The sequence below is a fragment of the Amblyraja radiata genome, chromosome 14, assembly GCF_010909765.2.
Source record: "Amblyraja radiata isolate CabotCenter1 chromosome 14, sAmbRad1.1.pri, whole genome shotgun sequence".
Taxonomy (NCBI): domain Eukaryota; kingdom Metazoa; phylum Chordata; class Chondrichthyes; order Rajiformes; family Rajidae; genus Amblyraja; species Amblyraja radiata.
The window spans coordinates 29,640,433-29,664,572 of NC_045969.1; the positions used below are offsets into that span (position 1 = coordinate 29,640,433).

The 24,140-nt window shown below is 41.8% G+C and overlaps 2 protein-coding genes across 4 annotated transcripts in view; one reads left to right on the forward strand and one right to left on the reverse strand.

Annotated features, from left to right (window-relative positions):
• The window catches only part of pcid2 (PCI domain containing 2), a 28,577-nt gene extending 25,811 nt beyond the window's left edge, over positions 1 to 2,766 (forward strand). For all 3 annotated transcript variants that reach the window (XM_033032962.1, XM_033032963.1, XM_033032961.1), the window contains exon 16: positions 2,241 to 2,766. In XM_033032962.1, coding sequence (XP_032888853.1) covers positions 2,241 to 2,330 — 90 coding nt within the window. In that variant the 3' untranslated portion in view covers positions 2,331 to 2,766. The remainder of the gene's footprint in view (positions 1 to 2,240) is intronic.
• Positions 2,767 to 4,257: 1,491 nt separating this feature from the next.
• LOC116980897 overlaps positions 4,258 to 24,140 on the reverse strand; it is a 56,770-nt gene continuing 36,887 nt past the window's right edge. Inside the window, exons 9-18 of the mRNA XM_033033511.1 lie at positions 22,729 to 22,871; positions 19,985 to 20,136; positions 19,520 to 19,907; positions 16,715 to 16,739; positions 15,397 to 15,525; positions 12,175 to 12,288; positions 8,311 to 8,439; positions 7,156 to 7,268; positions 5,787 to 5,901; positions 4,258 to 5,034 (exon numbers count right to left, since the gene is read on the reverse strand). Of these exons, the coding sequence (XP_032889402.1) occupies positions 4,481 to 5,034; positions 5,787 to 5,901; positions 7,156 to 7,268; positions 8,311 to 8,439; positions 12,175 to 12,288; positions 15,397 to 15,525; positions 16,715 to 16,739; positions 19,520 to 19,907; positions 19,985 to 20,136; positions 22,729 to 22,871 (1,862 nt within the window). The 3' untranslated portion in view covers positions 4,258 to 4,480. The remainder of the gene's footprint in view (positions 5,035 to 5,786; positions 5,902 to 7,155; positions 7,269 to 8,310; positions 8,440 to 12,174; positions 12,289 to 15,396; positions 15,526 to 16,714; positions 16,740 to 19,519; positions 19,908 to 19,984; positions 20,137 to 22,728; positions 22,872 to 24,140) is intronic.

Genomic DNA, 24,140 nt, shown 5'->3' on the forward strand with positions numbered 1-24,140 from the left:
CATGCCCAGGTCAAAGGTCACTGCATAAACAGCCCTGGAAAGCAGTGGACCTTCATTTCTTCTGTTTTTTCCAGCTTTGATTCTTCTAGGTAAGAAAATATTGCTTTCAAACTATGAAATAGTTGTATTTATTGTTCCTTTGTTGAAAGCTAAGATTATTTTGTCATTTTTATTGCTTTATTATGCTTTGGTGAGTGAGCAAGATCGTGCTCATCCGTGGTCAGTGTCGGGTCCTGGTGTCGTTGGTCACAGCCAGCGCGGAGAAGAAACGCCAAACCCAGCTCAACTCCCACCGGGCCAACCGACAGCCCTGGACCGATGACACCAGCAGTCCCAGGCCCACAGCCAGTGTGGAGAAGAAGTGCCAACTCCAGCCCAACCCCACTCCCCGTTGGGCCGGGGACCTCCAACAGCCAACCCCATTGGCGCCGGCAAAAGCCGAGCACCAACCATACACACAAAGCGCTGCAGCAACTCAGCCTCCTCCTCGCGACGTCTGCAAGCCCGACCCGACGCCTCCAGCCGCTCCCGGACAGGGACGAGACACCCGGGAGGGACGGGGACGGCCTTGCAGCAACTCAACATACCTGGACCCGACACCGACCACGGACGAGCACGATCTCGCTCACATAACAAAGCAATAAAAACGACAAAATAATCTTGGCTTTTAACTAAGTAACAATCAATACAACTATTTCATAGTTTGAAAGCAATATTTTCTTACCTAGAAGAATCAAAGCTGGAAAAACAGAAGAAATGAAGGTCCACTGCTTTCCAGGGCTGCTTATGCATTTTGACCTGGGCATTCTCTTATGCAGTGGGTTCTAAGTTGTTGGAATTTAATTTGGGTTATATCGTGTCATTAGATATTTTTGAGGCCCAGATTGATAGTTTATAGAGATTGAGAGGTTGTGGAGGATGCTCAGGTTCAGCTATGGTTTTGGGTATTGGTGCAGGGTCTACCCTCTATTTCTATTTTTGGATGAAGGGGAGGTGATGGTGCATCACCATCCTTCTTCCCTGTGGCTATCAAACTGTACAACTCCTCCCACTTCTGTTGTGGGGTAAACTGACTCCCCTCCCCAATCTTTGCACATCCCCAATCCTTTCTATTTGTCACTTTAATTTCATGTTTCATGTATTTTGTGTTTTATGACTGTTGGCAGATCTATTCCCTCCTGGGATAAATAAAGTTCTATCGTATCGTTTCATTTGTGTACTGCTCGGTGAGCAATTAATCTAGCTCCTCACACTCAACTTTATCCCATATTATCGCATATATTTGGTTCACAAAACCCTATGATCTCAGATTAAAAATTAACAATTAATCTGGCTTCAATCACTTTTGATAGAAAAGAGTACCCAAATTCCACCTCCAATTGGTAGCTCCTAATTTTACTCTTGAAAGGCGTGGATCTAAATTACAACCGTTTATTCCATCAATTGCAATTAATATCTTGGTAAAATCTGCTAAATCATCTCTTTCCAATTTCCGGGAATACATCCCTAGTTTGTATAATCTTTCCATATTATTGAATGCTTGGAATCCATGTAGTATCCTGAGGTCACATTCCCTCCAAGATCACATGTTTTATGTATTTTGCATTTCTGCTTTGTGACTTTGGAAATACGTTTTTTTAATGGGATTTTGTATTTAAGGTTACCAGGATTATTGACAGTATTTTTGATGCACCTAAATTAATAGGCAAAGGAAGGAGTTGGTATGTGAGATTATGCAATGTATGACTGAATTGGCTGACCTCCCCTCACTGAAATGTTTATTTTGTGTTAAATAAAGGGTAATTGAGATAAAATTAACTGTTGAAACACTATAACATTAAAGATATTAGCTAGGCAGCATTGTGGCCTATTCTCTATTTGATGTGATATTTTATGACTGAGATTTTAAATATAGCTTCCTCTGACCCCCTCATTTAGATGTAAATGATCACTTAATGCCTTTGGGTAAAGACTTTGGAAGCTCTACTTAGCGTCTTGACCAAAATGTCACTGTCCAATAGCACTTAAAAAATGTATCTTGTCACAGGCATCTCAATTTGTGGGAGCTTCCTTGTGCAGATTGGCTGGATCGTTTCCTACATTACTGTAGTGACCACATGTTAAAAGATCATTGGGTGGGAAGAAGGTTCTGAAGTCACAAAAGGCACTATATCAGCACAACTTCATTCCATTTCCTTTAAATGATGTGTAGGTTGTCACATACATTCTTTGTTTTACAGGGACACATTAAGGGTTACATCTCTCACCAGCATCAGAAGCTTGTGGTCAGCAAACAGAACCCTTTCCCATCTCTGTCCTCTGTGAGTTAACCAGCTGAGGCCAGCCATTTGTGTATTCTCTCTCCTGGCAATTCCTCAACATGCATGGTGATGGCTAATGGTCTCATTATCAACAATCTGATGTGAAGCTGAGGGTGCTAGTGCTTGCATGGCTCAATGAGAATTCACAAGGCAATGTTTGTTGTACATTGTTGGCTTGCAGTAATTCCGTACGTCTCTAAGGATGCAGATATAATACCATGTATATTTTGTTACTGTGTTATATGATGCAGACATTGTAATAAACTTTTTTTCTGAAGATTTTTAAATCTTTATCTGTCACAGATGAGTTTCGATACATTGTTTCAAAAGGAGTAATTTCCATCTTATCTAAAGTGTTTCAGGTTACCAAAAATTGAAATGTGGTACCTAATTTTAATCTGCACTCCTCTTTTACTCCCACTTGATAATATTCCATACAAAATTGGCTGTGGATCTTTTGGTTAAACTCTATTCTTTGTCTGCCCAAGATTCCTCATTCAATTTACAATCCTCAGCTCAAATGTTGTTCACTAAACAGGTGCAGTAATGAATGGGTGTAAATGCAAGAGAATTGATATTCCTCAAAGTGCACGCTTTCTGTAAATTACTCCAGACCTTTGAGCAGAGGTGCCTGCTGGAATGTATGACATCTTTTGAAAAGGAACTTGTATGACGGAGATTGCATTTGATCAAAGTCTAATCAAAATCTAAAAGCAATATGCATCCTTCAGTGAAAGGGACACTTGGAATCTTATCCAAGATCCTCTAAACTTAATGTTGGAATTGGGTTTCACAACAAAACTAGCCACATTTCATAAATCACTACAGTAGTTATGCTTGTTTTTGGGCCTCTGGGCAGTTCCTTAAAATTAAAGATATCTTTAAGCATGGTTTAAATCTTTTGAATACATTTCTTCGAATTTACTGAGTAAATGCTATCCATTTGCAGTTCTGTTGTTTAACTGCAATATTTTAATTCTTTAAAATATGGTTAGGCAGTAAAATAGGAACGGACATGTTTTTTTTATTGTGTGGTCAAATTGATTTTCTAACTGATTTAGGAAAATGTACTCTGTTACACTCTCGAAATATAGTGCAGAACTCTTTTGAAAGCAACATTTTAAAACTTTCAAATCTGACAACATTTTTGAAATCAACAGGTTTAAACAAACTTGTGTTTTTCTGGCACTGGCCCAACTTTTGTCGCTGTTTGTGCCTGGACGCTGAATAGAACATAGAACACACGTGGCAGTGTGTTCTAGTAAAAAACAAATCGCCACACGCATCTTTAAACTTTACCCCTCTAACTTTAAAACAATGCCCTCCAGTATTTGTAAATTCTGTCCTGGGAAAAAGGTTCTGACTGTCTACCCTATCTCAGTCCCTCATAATTTCATATACCTCTATCAGGTCACCCCTGTCTCCCACACGCTGGAGAAAATAATCCAAGTCCGTCCAACCTCTCCTTATGATTAATACCCACTAATCTAGGGAACATTCTGGTAAACATCTTCTGCACTCCCACCAACGTCTCTACATCCTTCCTGAATGCAGAAACAGATGTTTCTGTCTTGCCACTGAATATGCTTCCAGCTTTTCCGGACCTGCATCTGTGTCAAGATTGGCCGTTGGGTATGCTGTGAAACCACTCTGCCCTGCACCAAGATTAGGATTAGGAATTCCATAAGGAACTGACTGATAAATATTCCAACTCTTGCTGGTATTTCACTGGCTAATTCATGCAATGTCTGTGGTAAAACTCAGGTTAATGGTCACAAGTATCAAATACAAATATAATTGCTTGAATTCTGAGGAGAATTTAAATTGTTGTATCCACCATTGTTACTCCTGTCATTTGCAGTATGATGACCCTCAGAATTGTCATCACCATTATCACAGTTGTCATCAACATTTTTATCAATGATATTAGTGTGTGAATTCAATCACATTTTTAATGACATAATTTTATTAACAGTTCTATGTTTTCTGGAATAATTTTAAACTACATTCCACCTTCAATGTTTTCTTCACAAAGTTAGGAAGCAGAAGTAGAACATGTCAGCAAATTAATTAATTTATTTTTAATTCTCTATTTCTGTACCTCTGTCTATGCAACATTAGGGAGTAAAGCGCACCATCTCACCATATTGCATGTACAGTTAGTGACGTGTGTGCTTTTTCCTCATTATCTGTTTAATCCAATTTATGTACCTTGAAACTTTAGTGTATACTGGTATTTTATTACAATTATATTCATCAGCACCTAAGCTCAAGCCTGTCAGGAACCATACACCCTTATAGCTGGTTACAAGGGGACTTCCTCTGATTAAAGAACATAATGGATCTTCTAATTCTTCAAACCCTGCACAAAACATTCGATTTACAAGAGGAAAAGACTGTACCCCTTCACAACTGGCATGTTTAATGTATGGGACATAAGGGACACCAAGCATAAATGGCTGCTCAACACGACCCTGTTCCAGCTTCCATCCACTTATCGCCCCATACTCGGAGTTCATCAAAAAGAATTCAGCAAAGTCGACCTCGGGGAGACAGATGGGGCTGGTGTAGTTGTTAAACTGAATCGGCATCTCTAACTGCAGTAATGCAATATCATTCTCGAAGGTCACCTGGGAGTAACGTGAATGAATGTATGTTCGACTGATGTTAATTACTTGTTCAGTGCCTTCTTCTTCCTCCAGGTTGTGCTCTCCTATATTGATGGTCAAAACAAATGTTTATCTATCAGAAGTGCATATTTTCAAAGTTAAGAAAGATCCTGTTCTGTGACATAACAAGAACTTGGATTTATACAAAGGTCTTTGCAATTTCATGATGCCCCAAAGAGTTTCACAGCCAATGAATTCATACAGCATGGTAACAGGCCCTTTGGCCCTACTTGCTAGTACCAACCAAGATACCCCATTGACACTAGTCGTAACTTCCCGCATTCGCATTGGCCCATAGCCCTCTAAATTCTGGCAATCAGGTAACATTTATAATACAGTTGCAGATGCAGTAAGTTTATGACTGTGATCATGATCCATAAGATTTTCCCATGTTATTTCATCTAATTTCCTTTGTGCACACTATTTACATCCCAAACACTAGCCTTTTGCCCCAGGCGGTCCATGTTTGGTGCTTATGCTTCGTTCCTGTTTACTCATTCGCCAATTTACCCTCTTGGATAATTATTCTAATCTGGTAGTTTGGAGAGCAGCTGGTTCTGATTTATAGGTTGTGGCTAGTATCCAGGGGCATAGGTTGTTTGTCCATTGTTTCCTCATAGGTTGGAGATCAGCCCTGATTTTACTGAATGACAGGACAGCCAGAAAGGCTCTTAATGCTCCTACTTACGGTGAGGTAGTGTTAGGGAAAAAAATATTTTACTTTGAAGTCACCCTTGTTTTATCTAATTATAATTTATTTTTAGAACATTTAGAAACAGAAACTGCAGGAACTCACCAAGGATAACTGTGGGAAATTGCATGTGCCTGACACAGGCAGCCGAGGTCAGCACAAAGTCCTCATTCAGAATGGCACCCCCGCAGACTTTTTCATCATCATTTTTCACTAGCACCTGTGGTAGAAATATGCAAACCATCTCAGACCCTACACATCAAAACAATCTGAATGCTGGTCATGGGAATCAAGCCGAATCCCAGCCGAGAAAGTCAAATCTTATTGCTTATGATGCACTGATGTGTGGAAATGTAGGGAAAATCATGGATAAGTCAAATGCATTGGACAGGTTTGGGAGTTTCAAGGCTATGGTTAATGTCAGTTGGTACAATTTAGACATTATGGTGCCTTTCCACACTTCCCTCACGTTATCTATATCCCCCCCCCCCCCCCCCCCCATATCCACGTGCCTCTCGAAAAGCCCCTTAAATGGCACCACCACCCAGGATCCCACCACTCTGTATATTAAAAAAACGTTATCTTTCTCCTTTGACTCTAAAGCTATGCCATCTAGTCTCTGACATTTCCAATCTGGGAAATAGGTTCTGACTCTACCCTATGTATGCCTCGTAGAGACCGAGGGCATCTGCTCTCGAATCCTGTGCCTGGTTTATACTTGGTGCTGATTTCTCATGGTTGGTGACTATTGGGCTCTGTGAAAACAAGGTGAGCAGCATAGTTTTAATTATTTGTCTGCATTAGTGTTTTAAATTATATCAGTGATTTTTGGTCATACACATTTTAATAAGTACTTGCATTTCTTATGTCATTTTGAATTGTTTTCAAATGTGCTTGAATGCCCATGTGATCTGATTACTTCTTCCACAGCCTATGCACCAAACACATCAGGTGTAAGGATCTGGAGAAACTAGGTTAAGAATGGGACATTTTAATTATTTGCTGGTTCATGTATTAGGTGCCACTGGCAGAGCTGTCATTTGGTGCCCATCTCCCATGCCCTATACTAAGGAAGTAGTTAAAGGTCATTTAAACTGTAGGGATTTTCTCTATCTAGTGTACTTCCATTGAGCTGATTGTACCTATGTATGGTATATCTGATATTTGGACAGCACGCAAAACAAAGCTTTTCACTCTACCTCGGTACATGTAACAATAATAAACCTAAACCAATATAGTTCTCCAGAATACAGTTCTCCAGAGATGTTGCCTGACCAACTGAGTTACTCTTTTTGTGTCTATCCTTAGTTCCTTATGGACATTAGTGAGAACCTAAGTGAGGGATTTAATGGCAATCTTATGGGTTTATATTGTTCAAATATTATTTGAATCTAAATTCTCCAGCTGCTACGGTGAGATTCAACCACTCCAGTCACATAATCTGTGTTACCGTGCACTAGGTTTATAGCCTTACCTGCCACGGGTATTCACCCCTTTGACATAGCTGGTCACCAATGATTGCCCTGATGATCAGGTCAGAATCATCAGTTGCTAGAGGGACTGACAGCTTTCCACATGGATACGGCACTGTTCAACACAAAGGCGTCAGTGGTGGGGTTAGAGTTGCAATAATGAGCTGAGAATATATATTCCTTCTCCAAGTTGTCCTGTCACACAGGTCGTACACACACTCATGCTCGTTCTTTGCTGGCTGCCTGCCACGCTGCTTGGAGATCTCGATGTGCAATGCACACCCACTTCAGAATAATTCTTGCCAGGCAGTGGTGTGCTTGAGGCTCCCATCTGCAGGCTGGGTTGGTGAAGAGACCACTCAGCTGATAGAGAATTAACAAACACTGCACAGAGAGCCCAATAAGGGACATATGGTGACATAGGGGAAAGAGTACAAACCCAACTACAGAGATCGCAACCTTGTTGCCACCCAGGGATGCGTGATACCCACTAGCAGCTCTGAGCTCCAGGCATTCAGAGTTTGACAGACATTAGGTGCAGGAGTAGGCCATTTGGCCCTTTGAGCCAGCACTGCCATTCAATGTGATCATGGCTGATCATCCCCAATCAGTACCCCGTTCCTGCCTTCTCCCCATATCCCCTGACTCTGCTATTTTTAAGAGCCCTATCTAGCTCTCTCTTGAAAGCATCCAGAGAACCTGCCTCCACCACCCACTGTACATTTTGTCACGTACCATCCTGAAACACCCAAGATACGATCCTGGTCCCAGTATTTGCTGCACTGCATGGTTCTCTGCATTATGCTTCAATTTGCAGTGCAAAGCTGTACTGAGTATTCAATGTACGACACAGTGTTTGCTGAACTGGGGCAGCAAGGTATGATACGTGTTTGTCGCTCAGGCATTTTGATGCACGGTTTGCTGCACTGAGGCGATGTGCAGTGCCTGACCCACTGAGCTCCTCCAGCATTTTTTCTTGAAGATTCTGGCATCTGTGGTCTCTGATGTCAATGTATTTTTTGCTGTTTGCATAACTGCTAGCATGAAGTAGTGTTAGATTCCCCCTTCTACTCTTTAAACCCTACAGCTATGGATCAGAGTTGTGCACTGATGTGTGCAGTGTAGTATTATGTGTGCAGAACAGCATTAATAATTACCTGTAGGAACACAACTCTTCTTATCTTTCCCAAGTTTATATCCCTGGGCACAGTAACAGGCATAGTTATAGTGCCGAAACTTGCAGAACTGATCACAGCTTTGCCCATGTGATGAACAGTCCTGGGGACCTGAAATTCAACCAATTGATAACATAATCTCTCATCGCACCACAAGGTGATACATGTCACGAGGAAAACAATGCAGAAAACAATACTGTCCCACTTATCGTTTCCTATGCTGGCTGATATACCCTTGAAGCTCTACAATGAAAATTATTAATAATAATTTGAAGAATGGAGATCAGCATGAAAGCAACAGTGTTTCAGGCTCTACAGGATTAGAATGGCGAGAATAATATTGTGATATCCTAATGCAGTAAGATCTGAAGTATAAGCCTCTACAGATCTGTATTAGTCCACTATAACAATCAGCATGGTGATTTAGTGTTAACCATTCAGCTATTGGTCCTCTTGTGCTGCTTTGTCACCTTTCACTGTATTTGACTGGGCGGTTAGTCATTGAACCAATCATACAGTACAGAAACAGGCACTTTGGCCCAACTCGTCTATGTCAACCAAGATGCACTATTTCAGCTGGTCCCATTTGGCCCATGTACCTTTAAACCTTTCAATCCATGTACCTGTACACGTGTCTTTTAAATGCTATTATAGTAATGCCTCAACTACCTCCTCTGGCAGCTCGTTTCCCATATCCAGTGAAAAATGGTGCTCGTCCGGTTCCTATTAAATCTTGCCCCTCTAACCTTAAACCTATGTTCTCAGGTTCTTGATTTCTCTACCCTGGGTAAATAACTGCAATCACACTATTTATTCCACTTATAGAACATAGCACCATACAGTACAGGAATGGGCCCTCCAACCCACCATGTTTGTGCTGAACATGATGCCACATCTGTGTGCACATGATCCATATCCCACTATTCCTTGTACTTTCATGTGCCTATCCAAAATCTCTTTAATGTCACTATATTAGTGGGCCCGCACCTGTCCTCCACTATCACCCTGAGCACCGGCACACCACAGGGCTGTGTACTGAGCCCCATGCTCTACTCCCTCTTCACACGCGACTGTGTTCCTGCATTCGACACCAACACCATTGTGAAGTTTGCAGACGACACAACAGTGATTGGGCTGATCACCAACGGTGATGAAACTAAATACAGAGCGGAGGTGCAGAACCTGGCGGACTGGTGCGCACGTAACAACTTGTCACTAAACACCTCCAAGACCAAGGAGCTGATTATTGACTTCAGGAGGTCACATAATGGAGAGTACGCCCCAATCTCCATCTACAGGGACAGTGTGGAGAGAGTGTCCAGCTTTAAGTTTCTGGGCACTCACATTTCAGAGGACCTCACCTGGTCCACCAACACCGCTGCGCTGGTCAAGAAGGCACAGCAACGACTGTTCTTCCTGGGAACATTAAAAAAGACTAGTCTGCCCCAACAGCTGCTGTCAACCTTCTACCGCTGCACCACAGAGAGCATATTAACGTATGGCATCTCTGTGTGGTATCTCAGCTGCACGGAGGCGGAGAGGAGAGCTCTTCAGCACGTCGTCCACAGTGCGCAGAAAATCATTGGGACACCACTACCAGCCTTGGAGGGCACCTACCACACACGGTGCCTCAGGAAGGCCATCAACATCCATAAAGACTCATCACACCCTTGTAATGGACTGTTCGAACTACTTCCCTCCGGCAGACATTACAAGGCCTTCTACGCCCGAACCTACAGACTCAGGAACAGCTTCATTCCCAGAGCTATAGCGGCTCTGAACCGGCCCTGCTGAGTGCCCCCCACCCCCCATGGACTGTCTCCCTCGGATGGTCACGTCGCACAGACACATCTGCACTTTAGTCTGTTTGAACTGTTATAATGTTATTTTTACAAACCATGTTTCTCGGGGTATCTAAATCTAAATTTTATTAGTTATTTAAGTATGACATCGGATGGAAGCTGCAAACCCAAATCTCGTTGCACTTATGTGCAATGACAATAAAATGTATTATTATTATTATTATTATTATTATTATTATTATTATTATTATTATTATTATTATATCTACCTCCACCACCACTCCTGGCAATGCATTCCAGGCCCTCACACTCTTAATGTAAAAAAATAACATGCCCCATACATCCATTACATGATCCTTCTCTCACCTTAAAGCTGTATCCTACAGTTGGACATTTCCCACCCTTGTTTCCATCCAGGTTCTGACTGTTTACCTTATCCATGCCTCTCATCATTTTATATACTTCTATCATGTCTCCCCTCATCCACTGACGTTCCAGAGAAAACAATCCAAGTTTATCCATGTAGCTGAAACCAGCAAATCCAGGCAGCAATGTGGTAAACCTCCTCTGCTGCACCCTCTTCAAAGCCTCCAAATCCTTCAAATAATGGGGAAACCAGAACTGCATGCATTACGGCAAAAGCGGACTAACCAAAGTCTTATAGTGCTGCAACATGACTTCCTGACTCGTACTGTACTCCAAGCCCCTAACAATGAAGGCAAGCATACCATACGCTTTCTTTACCACCCCATCTACTTGTGCTTCCATGTTCAATGAGCTATGAACTTGGACTCAAAGATCCCTCCTTGCATCAATGCTAATAAGGGTCTTCCATTTACAGTATACTCTTCCCTTACATTCACTCCCAAATGCAAAACTTTACACTTGCTCGGATTAAACCCCATCTGCATTTCTCCGCCCATTTCTGCAGCAGATCTGTATCCTGCTGTATCATCTTCACTGTCTGCAGCTCCTCAATTTTGGTATCGTCAGCACAATTACTCATCAATCCAACAACATTTATATCATATATATATATATATATATATATATATATATATAACCTCCAGCCAGAATATCTACCTTCCACCACAACCCTCTGTCTTCTAGTCCTAAATCCAAACAACCAAGTTACTGTTGCACTAAGAGGTCATTTCCAGCAACCCATTCACCCTCCAATTTTGAGATGTGGATAGAATCCAGAGCATCTGGGGAAGCTTGTGTATGATCACAGGGAGAATTAGCAAACTGCCCGCATGAGGTCATGGCTTGCTGCAGGTCCACTGTGCTGCAATATCTTTTTTATTATTAGGACACTTGTTTCTACCAATGTCCAGCATTTTCTTTGTTGTCTTCTTCCTTGTCACCTCCCCCACAAGAACTGCATGTGCCCTTGGTTGCTTTAAGTTCTTATTTCTATAAGCTTTGACCAAGTGAGAATGGAAATTGAAAATAGTGCATAGTGTTAGAAACATTGAGAGTTTGAGTCATCTGGAGTGATTGAATTGCTTTCCCAAAGCCAGGTTGACCCATATTTACATGAATTCTCTCTGCTATATTTTAAAACATAGGTGCAGGAGTAGGCCATTCGGCCCTTCGAGCCTGCACCGCCATTCAATATGATCATGGCTGATCGTCCAAGTCAGTATCCTGTACCTGCCTTCTCTCCATATCCCCTGATACCTTTAGCCACAAGGGCCACATCTACTCCCTCTTAAATATAGCCAATGAACTGGCCTCAACTACCTTCTGTGGCAGAGAATTCCAGAGATTCACCACTCTGTGTGAAAAATGTTTTTCTAATCTCGGTCCTAAAAGATTTCCCCTTATCCTTAAACTGTGACCCCTTGTTCTGGACTTCCCCAACATCGGGAACAATCTTCCTGCATCTAGCCTGTCCAACCCCTTAAGAATTTTGTAAGTTTCTATAAGATCCCCCCTCAATCTTCTAAATTCTAGCGAGTACAACCCTGTCTCTCTGTACTTCTAAGTGAACAGATATGAGCAACATTGGCACGACATAAAAGTATTCGAGATATATTACCATGTTCACAGTTTTGACCATAATAGCCAGTTTCACAAGAACAGTTATAGTGTGTAGCTTCTTTGGAACACCATCCTCCATTCTTGCATGGGCTGGATGCACACATATCATTTTCTGGAAGAATATATTTACCATGAAATTTATTTAGACAATTGAAATTGCAATTTCAAAAGTACATTAACAGATTATAGAAACCACAATGAAATCCTCAAGTTTGTTAGATGAGACGGAGGGTCTATTCAAAAATTAGAGTTTCAAATGTAGCTGCATTGAGTTCATTCAAAACGGGGATCAATAGAATAGTGGAATTTAAAATAATCAAGGGATTTAGAGAAAATGGCACTGATCTTGGTGCAGAGCAAGATCAAAAGGTTAAGTGGCCGACTTCTGCTGCTATTTCTTGTTTATACATCATGATGCTGCCATTGAACAGATGGCTCTCTAAGCAGAGCTATATGTGTTACTGAAGTCATATCTGAAGTTAGATTCAAACGTTTTCAAAATCTGGAGTCTCATACTTCTCCCAAATTTAGGCATCTGGACAAGGCAGCCACAATGTAGGTAGCCACAATGCTCTATGTGGTATTTCTGTTTACCTACACTTGAAATGGGCTTCTGCCCAGGCTAAGGCATCTTGGTGTTACTGCAGAATTGGCAGGTCTCCACTGTATTAAAAAAAGCTTAATAGCAGCATGAAAACTTGCTCCAAATGGAATTGAACTAATGGGGTGAAACAGAGGGCAACTGACTTTCCTGAAACGTGCAGGAATTATATTTCATTAATTTCCCAACCTTCTCGCCATGCACACCACCCCCATGTTGCTCGTGCAAGTGTCAGTGATCTGGAATCCTGTCATACTGCCTTCCAGGATATTTCTTGAAGGAACAAAGATAGTGAGGAACTACCATTACCAGTAACTGAGTTGAAGCGAGAAGCTGTTTCTGGGATCAACCTTGTTGTATACCATGGGTATGCAAGCAAAGAATTTCACTGTGCCTTGTCACATGCAACAATAAAATATTCCATTCTATACAGTTGCTCTAAATTAGGGATACCTCAAGGAGAAAGGTATGAAAATGCCAAATATGAAAATATAAACCTCCTTGATGATGGTTCTTATGCTTAGCAGATGTTAGTTTATTATCCTGGACTTGATCTCACAACATAAGAGAGGTCATTCTTATGTCCAATACAAATATATATTTGTTATTGCTACCCTAAAAGTCATATTTAAGGATGAAGCACTTTCTTTGGTGGAAGTTAGAGATGGTTTACTAGGTTGATTCCTGGGATGAATGGGGTGACACATGAAGAAATGTTGAGTAGGTTGGTATGTATTAGACCATAGAGCACAGGAACGGTCCACTCAGCCCACAATGTTTGTGCTGAACATGATGGTAAATTAAACTGTTCTCATCTGCCTGTACATGATCCATACCCCTCTATTCCCTGCACTTCCAATTGCCTACCCAAAACATGCCACTATCGTATCTGTCTCCACCACCACCGCTGGCAATGAGTCTCAGACCTCTCTGCGTAAAACCTTGCTCCGCAAATCTGCATTAAACCTTTCCCTTCTCACCTTACAGCTATGCTCTCTAGTCCTCTAGTGTAGGACATTTCCATCCTGGAAAAAGTTCTGACTATCTACCCTATCTATGCCTCATAATTTTATATTCTTTTATCAGGTCTCTCAAACTCTGACATTCCAGAGAAAACAAACCAAGTCTATCCAACTTCACCCTGTTGCTGAAACCCTCTAATCCTGGCAGCATCTTGATAAACTTCCTCTACACCCACTCCAAACCCTCCAAACCTCTGTAATGGGGGCGACCAGAACTGCATGCAATACTCAAAATGAAGCCTAACTAAGGTCCAATTGAGCAATAAATTGACTTCCTGACTTATACTTAATCCCCCTACCAATGAACGAAAGCACATCATACACCTTTACCACCCTATCTACTTGTACTGCCACCTTCAGTGGGCTATGAACTTAGACTCAATGATTGCTCTGCAAATCATAGCTGTTAAGGGTCTTGCCATTAACTGTATATAGTACTTTCCCCTTACATTTGAACTCCCAAAGTGCAGTACCACAGTTGTGTGGATTATACCCCATCTGCCATTTCTCTGCCCATTTCTGTAGCTGATCTTTATCCTAATGTATTTTCTGACAGCCTTCCTCAGTGTTTGCAACTCCTCCAATTTTGGTGGTGTTAGCAAAATTCCTCGCCAACCCATCTACATTTTTGTGTCTAGGTCATCTGTATATATCACGATCAGCAAAGGTCCCCTAGGAAATCCACACAGTCACTGGGAGAAAGTGCAAACTCCACACCGACAGAACCCGGGTCTCTGGCACTGTGAGGCGTGTAAATAAGAGTGCATGGTTTCAGAATTAGGGGTCGGAGAGGAGGAGAAATTTCTTCACTTGGAACATTAAAAATTCTCTGTGGAAATTGAGTCATTGAATATTTTCAGGGTTGAGATTGGCAGACATTTGATGGGTAAGAGAGTCGAGGAGTATGAGAGAAGCAAGGGACAGGACGGAGGCCCAGATTGAATATTTATTCATTCAACATTGTAATACAGCAGTGGGAACAAAATTGCCCAAATTCTGCAGCCTATTACTGAGGAACCTGGCAGAATAAACTCTGCAAAGGCGGCTGGTAACAGCAGCCTCATTCAGAGAAGCAGCTCCAAGGGACATAACTTTGTTAATTTAAATTCTCTACATTGTTTATAAAAGTCTTTATTATTTAAATATATAGATGTATTGCTTTCCAATTTTTACAATGGTTAATTTAGAACAAAAATCTTTACTTGTTTGTTTTTAGTATCTTATAAACGTTTTGGAATGAATGAAATATTCAGAACATACAATGTTTTGACAGTCATTTGACCCGGGATGGCGGCTGATAATAGCAGGATAATCAGCTGATTGCTGAACCTTGTTACGTTACCGGGTTCTGTTGCTGGATCATGCTGACCTGAGGGCAGGTTGAAGCTAGGGGTCTGTTACGTAACTCTGGACTGACTAGATATCTCAGTGTTGAGTGCAGATGACTCAACGTGGTGTTTAAATGCACATAGGATTCAGGGACCTTATCAGTGGGGTTTCAGTGATGTCCCCCTCTAAATTAACTTCCAATATCAGTTAGCATTACCAACTCACTGCCAGGACAGTTTCTGAGGACAACCAGTTACAGTAGTCTTACCAATCTCACAGGTCTTGCCACCATAGCCTGTCTTACATGTGCAGTTATAGTCGCCAAGAGTGTTGTGACAGGTCCCACCATTCCAGCAAGGAGCAGATTTACACAGATTGTTAGTAATATTGCTAGTAACTGAAACAAAAAAGTATAAACCAAATAATCAGAACAAAATTTGTGAATAATGTGCTGGTACCAATTGTATAAAAATAACCAAATATTGCTTTATTATACAGAAATATGCAAAAGTTACAATAGAAAATATGTTGAACTAAATACCCGATTAGTGTTAATTTTCCATTGTAACATTCAACCTCACTCTTGCCATGCCCATTCAACCTGTTTTGCTTTCTCCCATCTATGCAACTAACATAAAATGTACTCTCTCTGCCAGAGCTACAAATTCCAATGAGGCGCTATGAATGGAGCATCTAAGCAGCATCACCTTGCTAGACGCGTGCTATAGACATCTTAATGGTCAGCAGTACATAGAGGGGCAAATATTTAGACAAATCACCATGGTGTAAAAATATCAGGATAATTGTAGTTTGCCCAGGACAGACAGGAGTCACCTTTCTTTTTAGCTAAAATAATTTAAAAAATATATTAACAATAATAATATTTACAAAACAAAAGAGTCTTTCAGCGTGGAAACAAACCTTCGGGCCCTTGCCCACACTGGCCAACATGCCCAATCTAAACTAGTCTCACCTGCCTGCCTTTGGCCCATATCCCTCAAAACTGTCCTATCCATGTACCTGTCTAAATATTTCTTAAATGTTGCGATATTATCTGTCTCAACTACCTCCTCTGGCAGCTCGTTCCGTACATTCACTATTCTTTGTGCAAAATAGTTACCCCTCAGGTTCCTATTAAATATTTCCTCCCTCACCTTAAATCTATGTCCTCTGGTCTGAATTCCACTACTCTGGGCAAGAGACTGCCTGGGGAAGGGTTTCGGCCCGAAACGTTGCCTATTTCCTTCGCTCCTTAGATGCTGCTGCACCCGCTGAGTTTCTCCAGTACCTTTGTCTACAAGAGACTGCCTGATCTATTCCTCTCATGATTTTGCACACTATAAGATCGCCCCTCATCCTCCTTTGTTCCAAGGAGTTGCGGAAAGATGTCCAGGGCACCTCTACCTCAGTTGGTACATATTTGACCTATAGTCAACACTATAATCATATATTAATTTGAAAGTCCAAGAAATTTGGCTGATTTATTATAAACTATTATACTAAGCTCCTTGTTAGCATAGAGAGAGAGAGAGAGAACCTTGATATCCATCACAGTCATTAATAACTTGTTCTGTCGAGTCACTCACCCATGTAAGTCTTGTAGAACTCCCACTAGAGAGAAAAGAAAAGAGTGTTACCTGATGTAAGGAAGTAATATTCTTGTGAATGTTTTGCCATGATTATCCAGATTTTCTTTATATGCTTGATGGCACAATCTGTCAGTAAGTACTTTGTTTGAGAGTAATGATGGACTTATAATAGTTTTCCATTTCATTCTTAGCTTTGTTGAACACCAATCAGCAATAAAGTCTTGAGTAGGAACATGAGCTGGTATATATTTATGACAGAGGCAAGAGTGCTATCCTTCATGGCAATCATGCCACTAAATTGGTAGTAGAATTTGCATTTACTACAAACCCAATTGTCATGTGAGTACCTACACCTTAAACATGGCACTAGCCCTCCTTGTCTGTTGATCATAGGGTAGCTGTTTGATTGATAACTGCAGGACTGTTGTAACCAGTGAATGCTGAATGCCAGTACCCAAACAATTACAGACTGAATCCCTACTCCCTGCACCAAATCTTCATCCATGCTACCTTCATCTGTCCTACCTTCCCATTCCTACTCTCACTAGTGCGTGACACTGGGAGTAATCCGATTAGTACATTTGAGGTTCTGCTTTTTAACCTTATACCTAACTCCCTGTATATGCTCTGCAAGACCTCATCCCTTTTCCTACCCAAGTAATTTGTGCACAATTACTTTGGCTATGCCCCCTCTCATTTGAGAATATTCTGCAGTCACCCAAAGACATCCTGGACCCTGGCTCCAGGGAAGCAACACACCGTTCAGGTGTCTTGCTTATGGCCACTGAATCTCCTGTCTGCCACTATAACTCAAGCGATTCCTAACTCAATTGCTCTGCTAATTCTAATCCATGTGATTGTGTCAATTCTAGTTTCTTTCAAACTGTTGATTATACGTGTAAGATATTACGGCTTCAGTATGTAGATAGAAACAAGCACAGCATTTCAGTACATGCTGTTGCCAGTCATGGGTCTTCTTTATTTTACAAAAGTACACTGCACATACTCACGCATATTCACGAGACTGATAATATATAGAATATATCACATGACACATCATACCATTTTAGTACTCGGTACTTAAAGTTACAGTTACTATTATATACTAACTTGTAAATTAGACAAACAAGAATAATTTTATAAATTTAATCTGACGACTGGTTTACACACTCTTTCTGATCTCCTGAGCGGTTTAGGGGGAGTGTCAGGTTGTGGTTCTAAAGGAGAGTCAAGTTCAGGATCATTTACCTTTGTCTCTACTTTCTTTGGAGATTCTGATTTTACATCTGAACTTAGAATAGTACCAAAGACTGACAGATCTACTACTTCAACTATACTTTGCTCTTGTACCGGCTCATCCCTTGCTGGGATCATATGGTTTATGTGCACACTTCTAACACACCCTCCAATTTCTACCAAGTACCTCCTGGTACCACACACTTCAACTACTGTTCCCACCTTTGTTTGCTTTGTAAAGGGGGCTGAGATCATAAACCTAATCATGTCTATTGAACTTCTTTTTGACTTCCACCATACTGACATTTCTGATCAGATTGTTTGCGTTCAACCTTAGGAGAAAGGTTGGGTAGAACCAGACTCAGTCTAGTTCTGAGCCTTCTTTTCATGAGAAGTTCAGCTGACGTATACTGAATTTTGAATTCCCTTCAAGAACTTGGTTCTTGAGAGCTCCTTTGACTATCCTGACTGACCTTTCGGCTGCGCGGTTAGATGCCGGATGGTAAGTTGGCACTAAGCTATGCTTGATATCATTAAGCTTCATGAAAGTTTGGAACAGTGCAGCTTGGAATTGGGGGCTGTTGTCAGAGGCAAGCTCTTCAGGTAATCCAGATTGCCATGCGTCTATTGTTTTTTCTGTTTTTGTGTTTGTATCTATATGTGTCATCTCAATCCACTTTGTGGCTATCTACCAAAACAAGAAAATTATTATTCTCGTGTTCACAAAAATCCACATGAATCCTCTGAAAAGGCCAAGACCATGTTTGTAAAGGGCAGGCCTGCTTTTACAACTCTGACAGGTGTTGCATTTGCTTGCCATGGCTTCTATGTCATTGTCCAATCGTGGCCAATACATGCAACCTCTGGCTGAGGGGGCAACATTTTACATAGAGGATGGTGGGTATATGCAACAAGCTGATAGTGGAGGTATTTAAATCAGGTACTATAACAATATTTAAAAGGCATTTGGAAAGGTACATGGATAGGAAAGGTTTGAAGGATAAGGGCCAAACGTGGACATCTTGGTCAGCATGGGTGTTGGGCTGGTGGGCCTGTTTCCATGCTGCAGGATTGGGAAATGAGAGATTTTGTTGTGAGTAGCTGTAGAGTCCACAGTAGTTTATACAAGATAAATAACTGAAAATGGGCACTTAAATGCACAAGGGCAGAAGAATAAGGCTAAATCGGATGGAACACCTTTAATCTACCCCACAAAGGCCTCCGTCACTGCTGTAAAATTCTCTCCTTCCACTACTCTTTGAACAATTACAAGCAACAGAAACTATTTTACAGATTGGTGCAAATTGTTTAAGGAAAATTAAATAAACAAAGTTTAAAGCATTAAGGGTAAATGTATATTTTATTAAAGGTAATATTAATAAACTGTTGCAGATGTATTGATGCTAGTTGTAAGTAAATAATCTTAATTTAATTAATGGTGGTTTTAATGAAGGCACTTTGGTGTGTGGAATGTGGTCTGTTGGGAAGCTGAACCCTACCGCTTTGCCCCAGAGCTGATTAACATGAACGGCGAAGGGAGATTGATAGTATGGGTGGTTTACTCACCGTCTGCTCTTCGTTCTCAAACACTTCCCTTGCCTCCTCGAAGTTGCACTGCTCCTCTGTGCACTCTCGCTCCAAGTTGCCATGTCTGAGCTCCTCCAGCAGGAAGTTCCTGCGTTTCTGTCTGCTCAAAAGTCCTTGGGCAGCATTACTGGGGAGGAAAACTGAGAGGAGATTTGGTGTTATTTCTAAAAGCCAGTGCTTTCTATCAACAAAGCACACGGCTGAACCACGGAGGCACGACGCAAATTGACTGCGCACTCCATGTGGGACAGACCTTGTTGATTTGCCTCCGTGGGAACAAGTGATGGGAGCACGAACCCCAAAAGCCAAAGCATTGTGGATAATACCCCCATAAAACTTTCCAGCTTCATTCTCTCCTAAAGCTAGACTGTGCAGTAAGGTTTAAAGTTCAGTGCCTAGGGATTGTTTATCTTTGCAGTCAGTCATTACATCCAGCCGACATACTCTGAGCTGATTTTCACGACAGTGCTTGCATGATTCTCTGACAAGTAATTTGGGTTCAAATAATAAGCCTGGGTGTGGGAGCGACCTCCCTCTGCATTAGTGTAATTCAATGCATCATTGAGTGCACTTTCCAGACCGGACAATAACAACACCTAGAGTAAAAATTGTACATTCAGTTGAAAACACAAAGTGCTGGAGGAACTCAAATGGTCAGGCAGCATCTGTGGAAGGAATGGACAGATGACATGTCAGGTCAGGATCCTCTTCCTCCTGATTAGAGGAGAGGAAAAGAGAGATGTGGACGGGAGAAAGCCTGCCACATGATAGGCTGATGCAAGGGATAAAGGGGTTGAGGAGCAGCAGGGTGATCAGGTCGTGGAAGACGGTGCGAGGAATGTTTGTGGATGGGGTGAGGGGAATGAAAGGAAAAGAAGGTTATTACCTCAAATTGGTAAATTCAATGTTCATACCGTTGGGTTGTAAGCTACCTAAGCGGAATGTTCCTCCAGTTTGTGTGTGGTCCCACTCTGGCTATGGAGAAGGTCAAGGGCAGGAATTGGAAAGGGGGTGTGGGGGTTTAAATGGTTAGCATACGGGCAATTGAGCAGGCCATTGCAGACAGAGCGCAAGTGTTCGGTGAAGATGTAAAGAAGGCCACATCAGGAGTACTGAATGCAGTAGATAAGATTAGAAGAGGTGCACGTGAACCTGAAATAGCTTCTGGCATCTCTGGATGGAGGTGATAGAGGAAGTGCAGAGACAGTTGTTGCATCTGTGGCAGCAGCGGAAAGTATCTGGGAGGGTGTGGGTTGGTCGGGAAGGGATGAGTGAACCAAGTAATTGTGGAGGGAGTAGTCTCCAACCAAAGCGGAAAGCAGGAGGGATGGGAAGATGTGACTGGTGGTCAAATGTCAGAGGCTGCGGAGTGGCCCACTTGCATATGTGGGATACGGAGGCTGGTGAAGTGAAAGATGAGGACCAATGGAACTCTATCCTTGTTCTGTCTGCAGGGAGAGAGAGTGATGCACTCCTTGTCCCAAACGTATCAACACAATTAACAAAAAGCTGGGTCTCCTCTGTCGGAACTTATCTGAATCTACCAGCCTCGCCCTCTCCTGTCTTCCTCCTCAGAGGCTTATCTACTCATATCCATTGAATAATAATAATAAATTTTATTTATGGGCGCCTTTCAAGAGTCTCAAGGACACCTTTAAGCCATTTTCAGTATCAGATCTCCACATGCACCACTCATTGGCTCAAGTGGTTTCTTCTGAATTCCTTGATGGTTATTTTATTTTATAGCCTCAGGGTTTGCTCTTCACTGCAGTGGCAGGTCTGGCCTTGAATATGCAACAGGATTGAAAAGGAAAGCCTATAGCACAGAAGCCTCTGTTGTGTGCAGTACTACAGGCTGTTATTCCAGAGTGCTTAAGGTCTCATGTATTTGGGTTTAAGAGGATTGCTGAGTTAGGTTGATCAGGAGAGGTAATTACTGAGGGGGTTCAGGCAAAATACAATAACTGCATTGGAAGCTAAAAGAGAAACCTACTGGGTAGCAGATGGACTACCTGGACCAACATGGCCCACTCAATGCTTGGCTCTTTAAATAACATTGAGGCGGGCCACAACAATTAAGGCCCATGTTAACTTGTAAGCTCCTTGCTTGGCATCATCTTTGGGTATAATTTTGTGCAAATTATTTTAAAAAAATCAGAATAAATTACATTCATAAAAATGACTGACTTGCTCCTGACTATAAATTCAAGCCTTTTTAATGAGAGTCAATTGGAATTCAGGCTCACCATGTTCTGGTAAGTAAATGCAGTTGAGACAGATAGACACTTTACCCCATGCTCCCTACACTGCCTCTATCCACTCTCCCCACTGGTTTGATTTATCCTCTACATTCCATGCAGTTCCGGTTTTCAGGGTACTAGTTATAACGAGAGATTAGACAAACTAAGATAACTTTCTCCGCAGCAGCGGAGGTTGAAGGGAAACTCGATAGGAGTATATAACATTTTGAGCAGCATGCTAAGAGTAAACAGTCAGAATATTTTTCCAAGGATGAAAATGTCAAAGACGAGAGGGCGTAGCTTTAAGATGAGAGAGGGGAAGTTTAATGGATATATCTGGTGCAAATCACTGGGGTAGAAGAGATCTACACAAGGTACTTCAGGGTACAGCATACAGATCTACACAAGGACAGGTTGCACCTGAATTGTAGGGGGATCAATATTCTTGCAGAGAGATTTGGTCATGCAACTCGGGTGGTTTAAACTAATCTAGCAGGGGTTTGTGTGGTTATTAGCATTGGAGCAAGACAGCAGGTAGTGAAACTGATCAAATAGAACGTAGAACAAAACAAACAATGCTGGAATAAGGCACCATAAGACAACCTCTGAGATCCTGAATCCAAGGTTGTGTTTGCTTTACTTGGTCAGGAGTGTGCTATGGTACACTCTTTTGTTGACACCTCAGGTATATTTTACAATTTGGGTATATCGAGGGTATATTGCTTGTCCACTGTCCCACTGTAGTGGGAGGAAGAATGTTTCAATGGTTCTTTATTGTCACACCGAAGTATAGTGAAACTATTATTTTTTGCATACAGTTCAGCAAAGTATTACTATACATAAGCGCAAGTACAAAGATTAAGTACAAAGTGTGTAGAAATAGTTCCCTGTGACAATATACTAGTGTTTCTGGGTTTTGGTGCTATTTTCAAAGTAAAGCTGCTTTACATGCAGCTGGCCATAAAGGCCCATTGTTCTGTTGGCGTTGCAGGATCGGTCTGGCCAAGCGAAGTTGTTGTAGGCATCCACCTCCACTGCTCCACTGCTCTGTACCGCAGGTGGTCCACATGCTCGGTGCCATGGAGCTCTGTCTGAGAAGAAGATGACAAGCAACAATGCAGTAACAAAGAGGGGCTTTCTTTAGAACTACCTGCCAATGACCATCTCAACAGCAGGAAACATGATCATTTTCTATTCACATTGCATATCCCATTTTGATATTGAAACACCCTGGTGATTACTGACTTTAATTAGTGGCCACATGTACAGGATATTGGTGAGGCAGCATTTGGAGAATTGAGTTCAGTTTTTGGTCACCCTGCTCTAGGCAGGATATTGATAAGCTAGAAAGAGTGAAGAGAAGATATACACAAAATTGAAAGGATGACAGTCTGAGCAATAGGGAAAAGTTGGGCAGGATGGGACTTTATTTGTTGGAGCGCACGAGGCTGAGGGGTAATCTTATAGAGGGTATAAGATCATGAGGGCAATAGACAGGATGAACACACAGAGTCATTTACACAGAGATGGGGAATGAAGAATATAGGTTTAAGGTGAGGGGAGACATTTCATTGAATCCTGAGGGGCAACTTTTTTACCCAGAGGGTGGTGGGAATATGGAATGAGCTGCCAGAGGAGGTAGTTGAAGTAGGTACTATAATAATATTTAAAAGATATTTGGAGAGGTACATGAATGGGAAAGGTTTAGAGAGATATGGGATAAACGTGAGCAGGTTGGTCGTGTGGGGCATCTTGGTCGGCATAGGCAAGTTGGGCCGAAGAGCCTGTTTTTGTGCTGTAAGACTCTACAAGTGCATGTTGGAAAAAGGAATCCTTAATTTGTAAAACCATTTCACCATTTGCATTCCTCGAGCCAACTGTTGGACATTTACTTGATGATAGCAATACCAAAGCACCATGCTTGAAAACAACCTCCTTAGCACTGGCTGCTGTGTGGGCCATTATTAACATGTCAGGTCTTTCCATCTTTAGACAGGGAAAACAACCTCTGCTCTTAGAAGGACAAGCACAGCAATTTCATGGACCCTTTAACACTGCAAGATTTTCTCACACATCAAAACACAGTGTTGGAGGAACTCTGTAGGTCAGGCAGCATCTGTGGAGGGAATGGGCAGATATGTTTGGGGTCAGAACCCTTCTTCTGCAGCACAGTGGTGTGGCCACTAGAGCCACTGCCTCACAACGCTAGAGACCTCAGTTTAATTCTGATCTCAGGTGCTGTCTGTGTGGAGTTTGCAGATTCTGTGACCACATGTGTTTCCTCTGGGTGTTCCGGTTTCCTCCCACATTCCAAAGCACGTGGGTTTGTAGATTAGTTGTTCTCTGTAAAATTTCCCAGA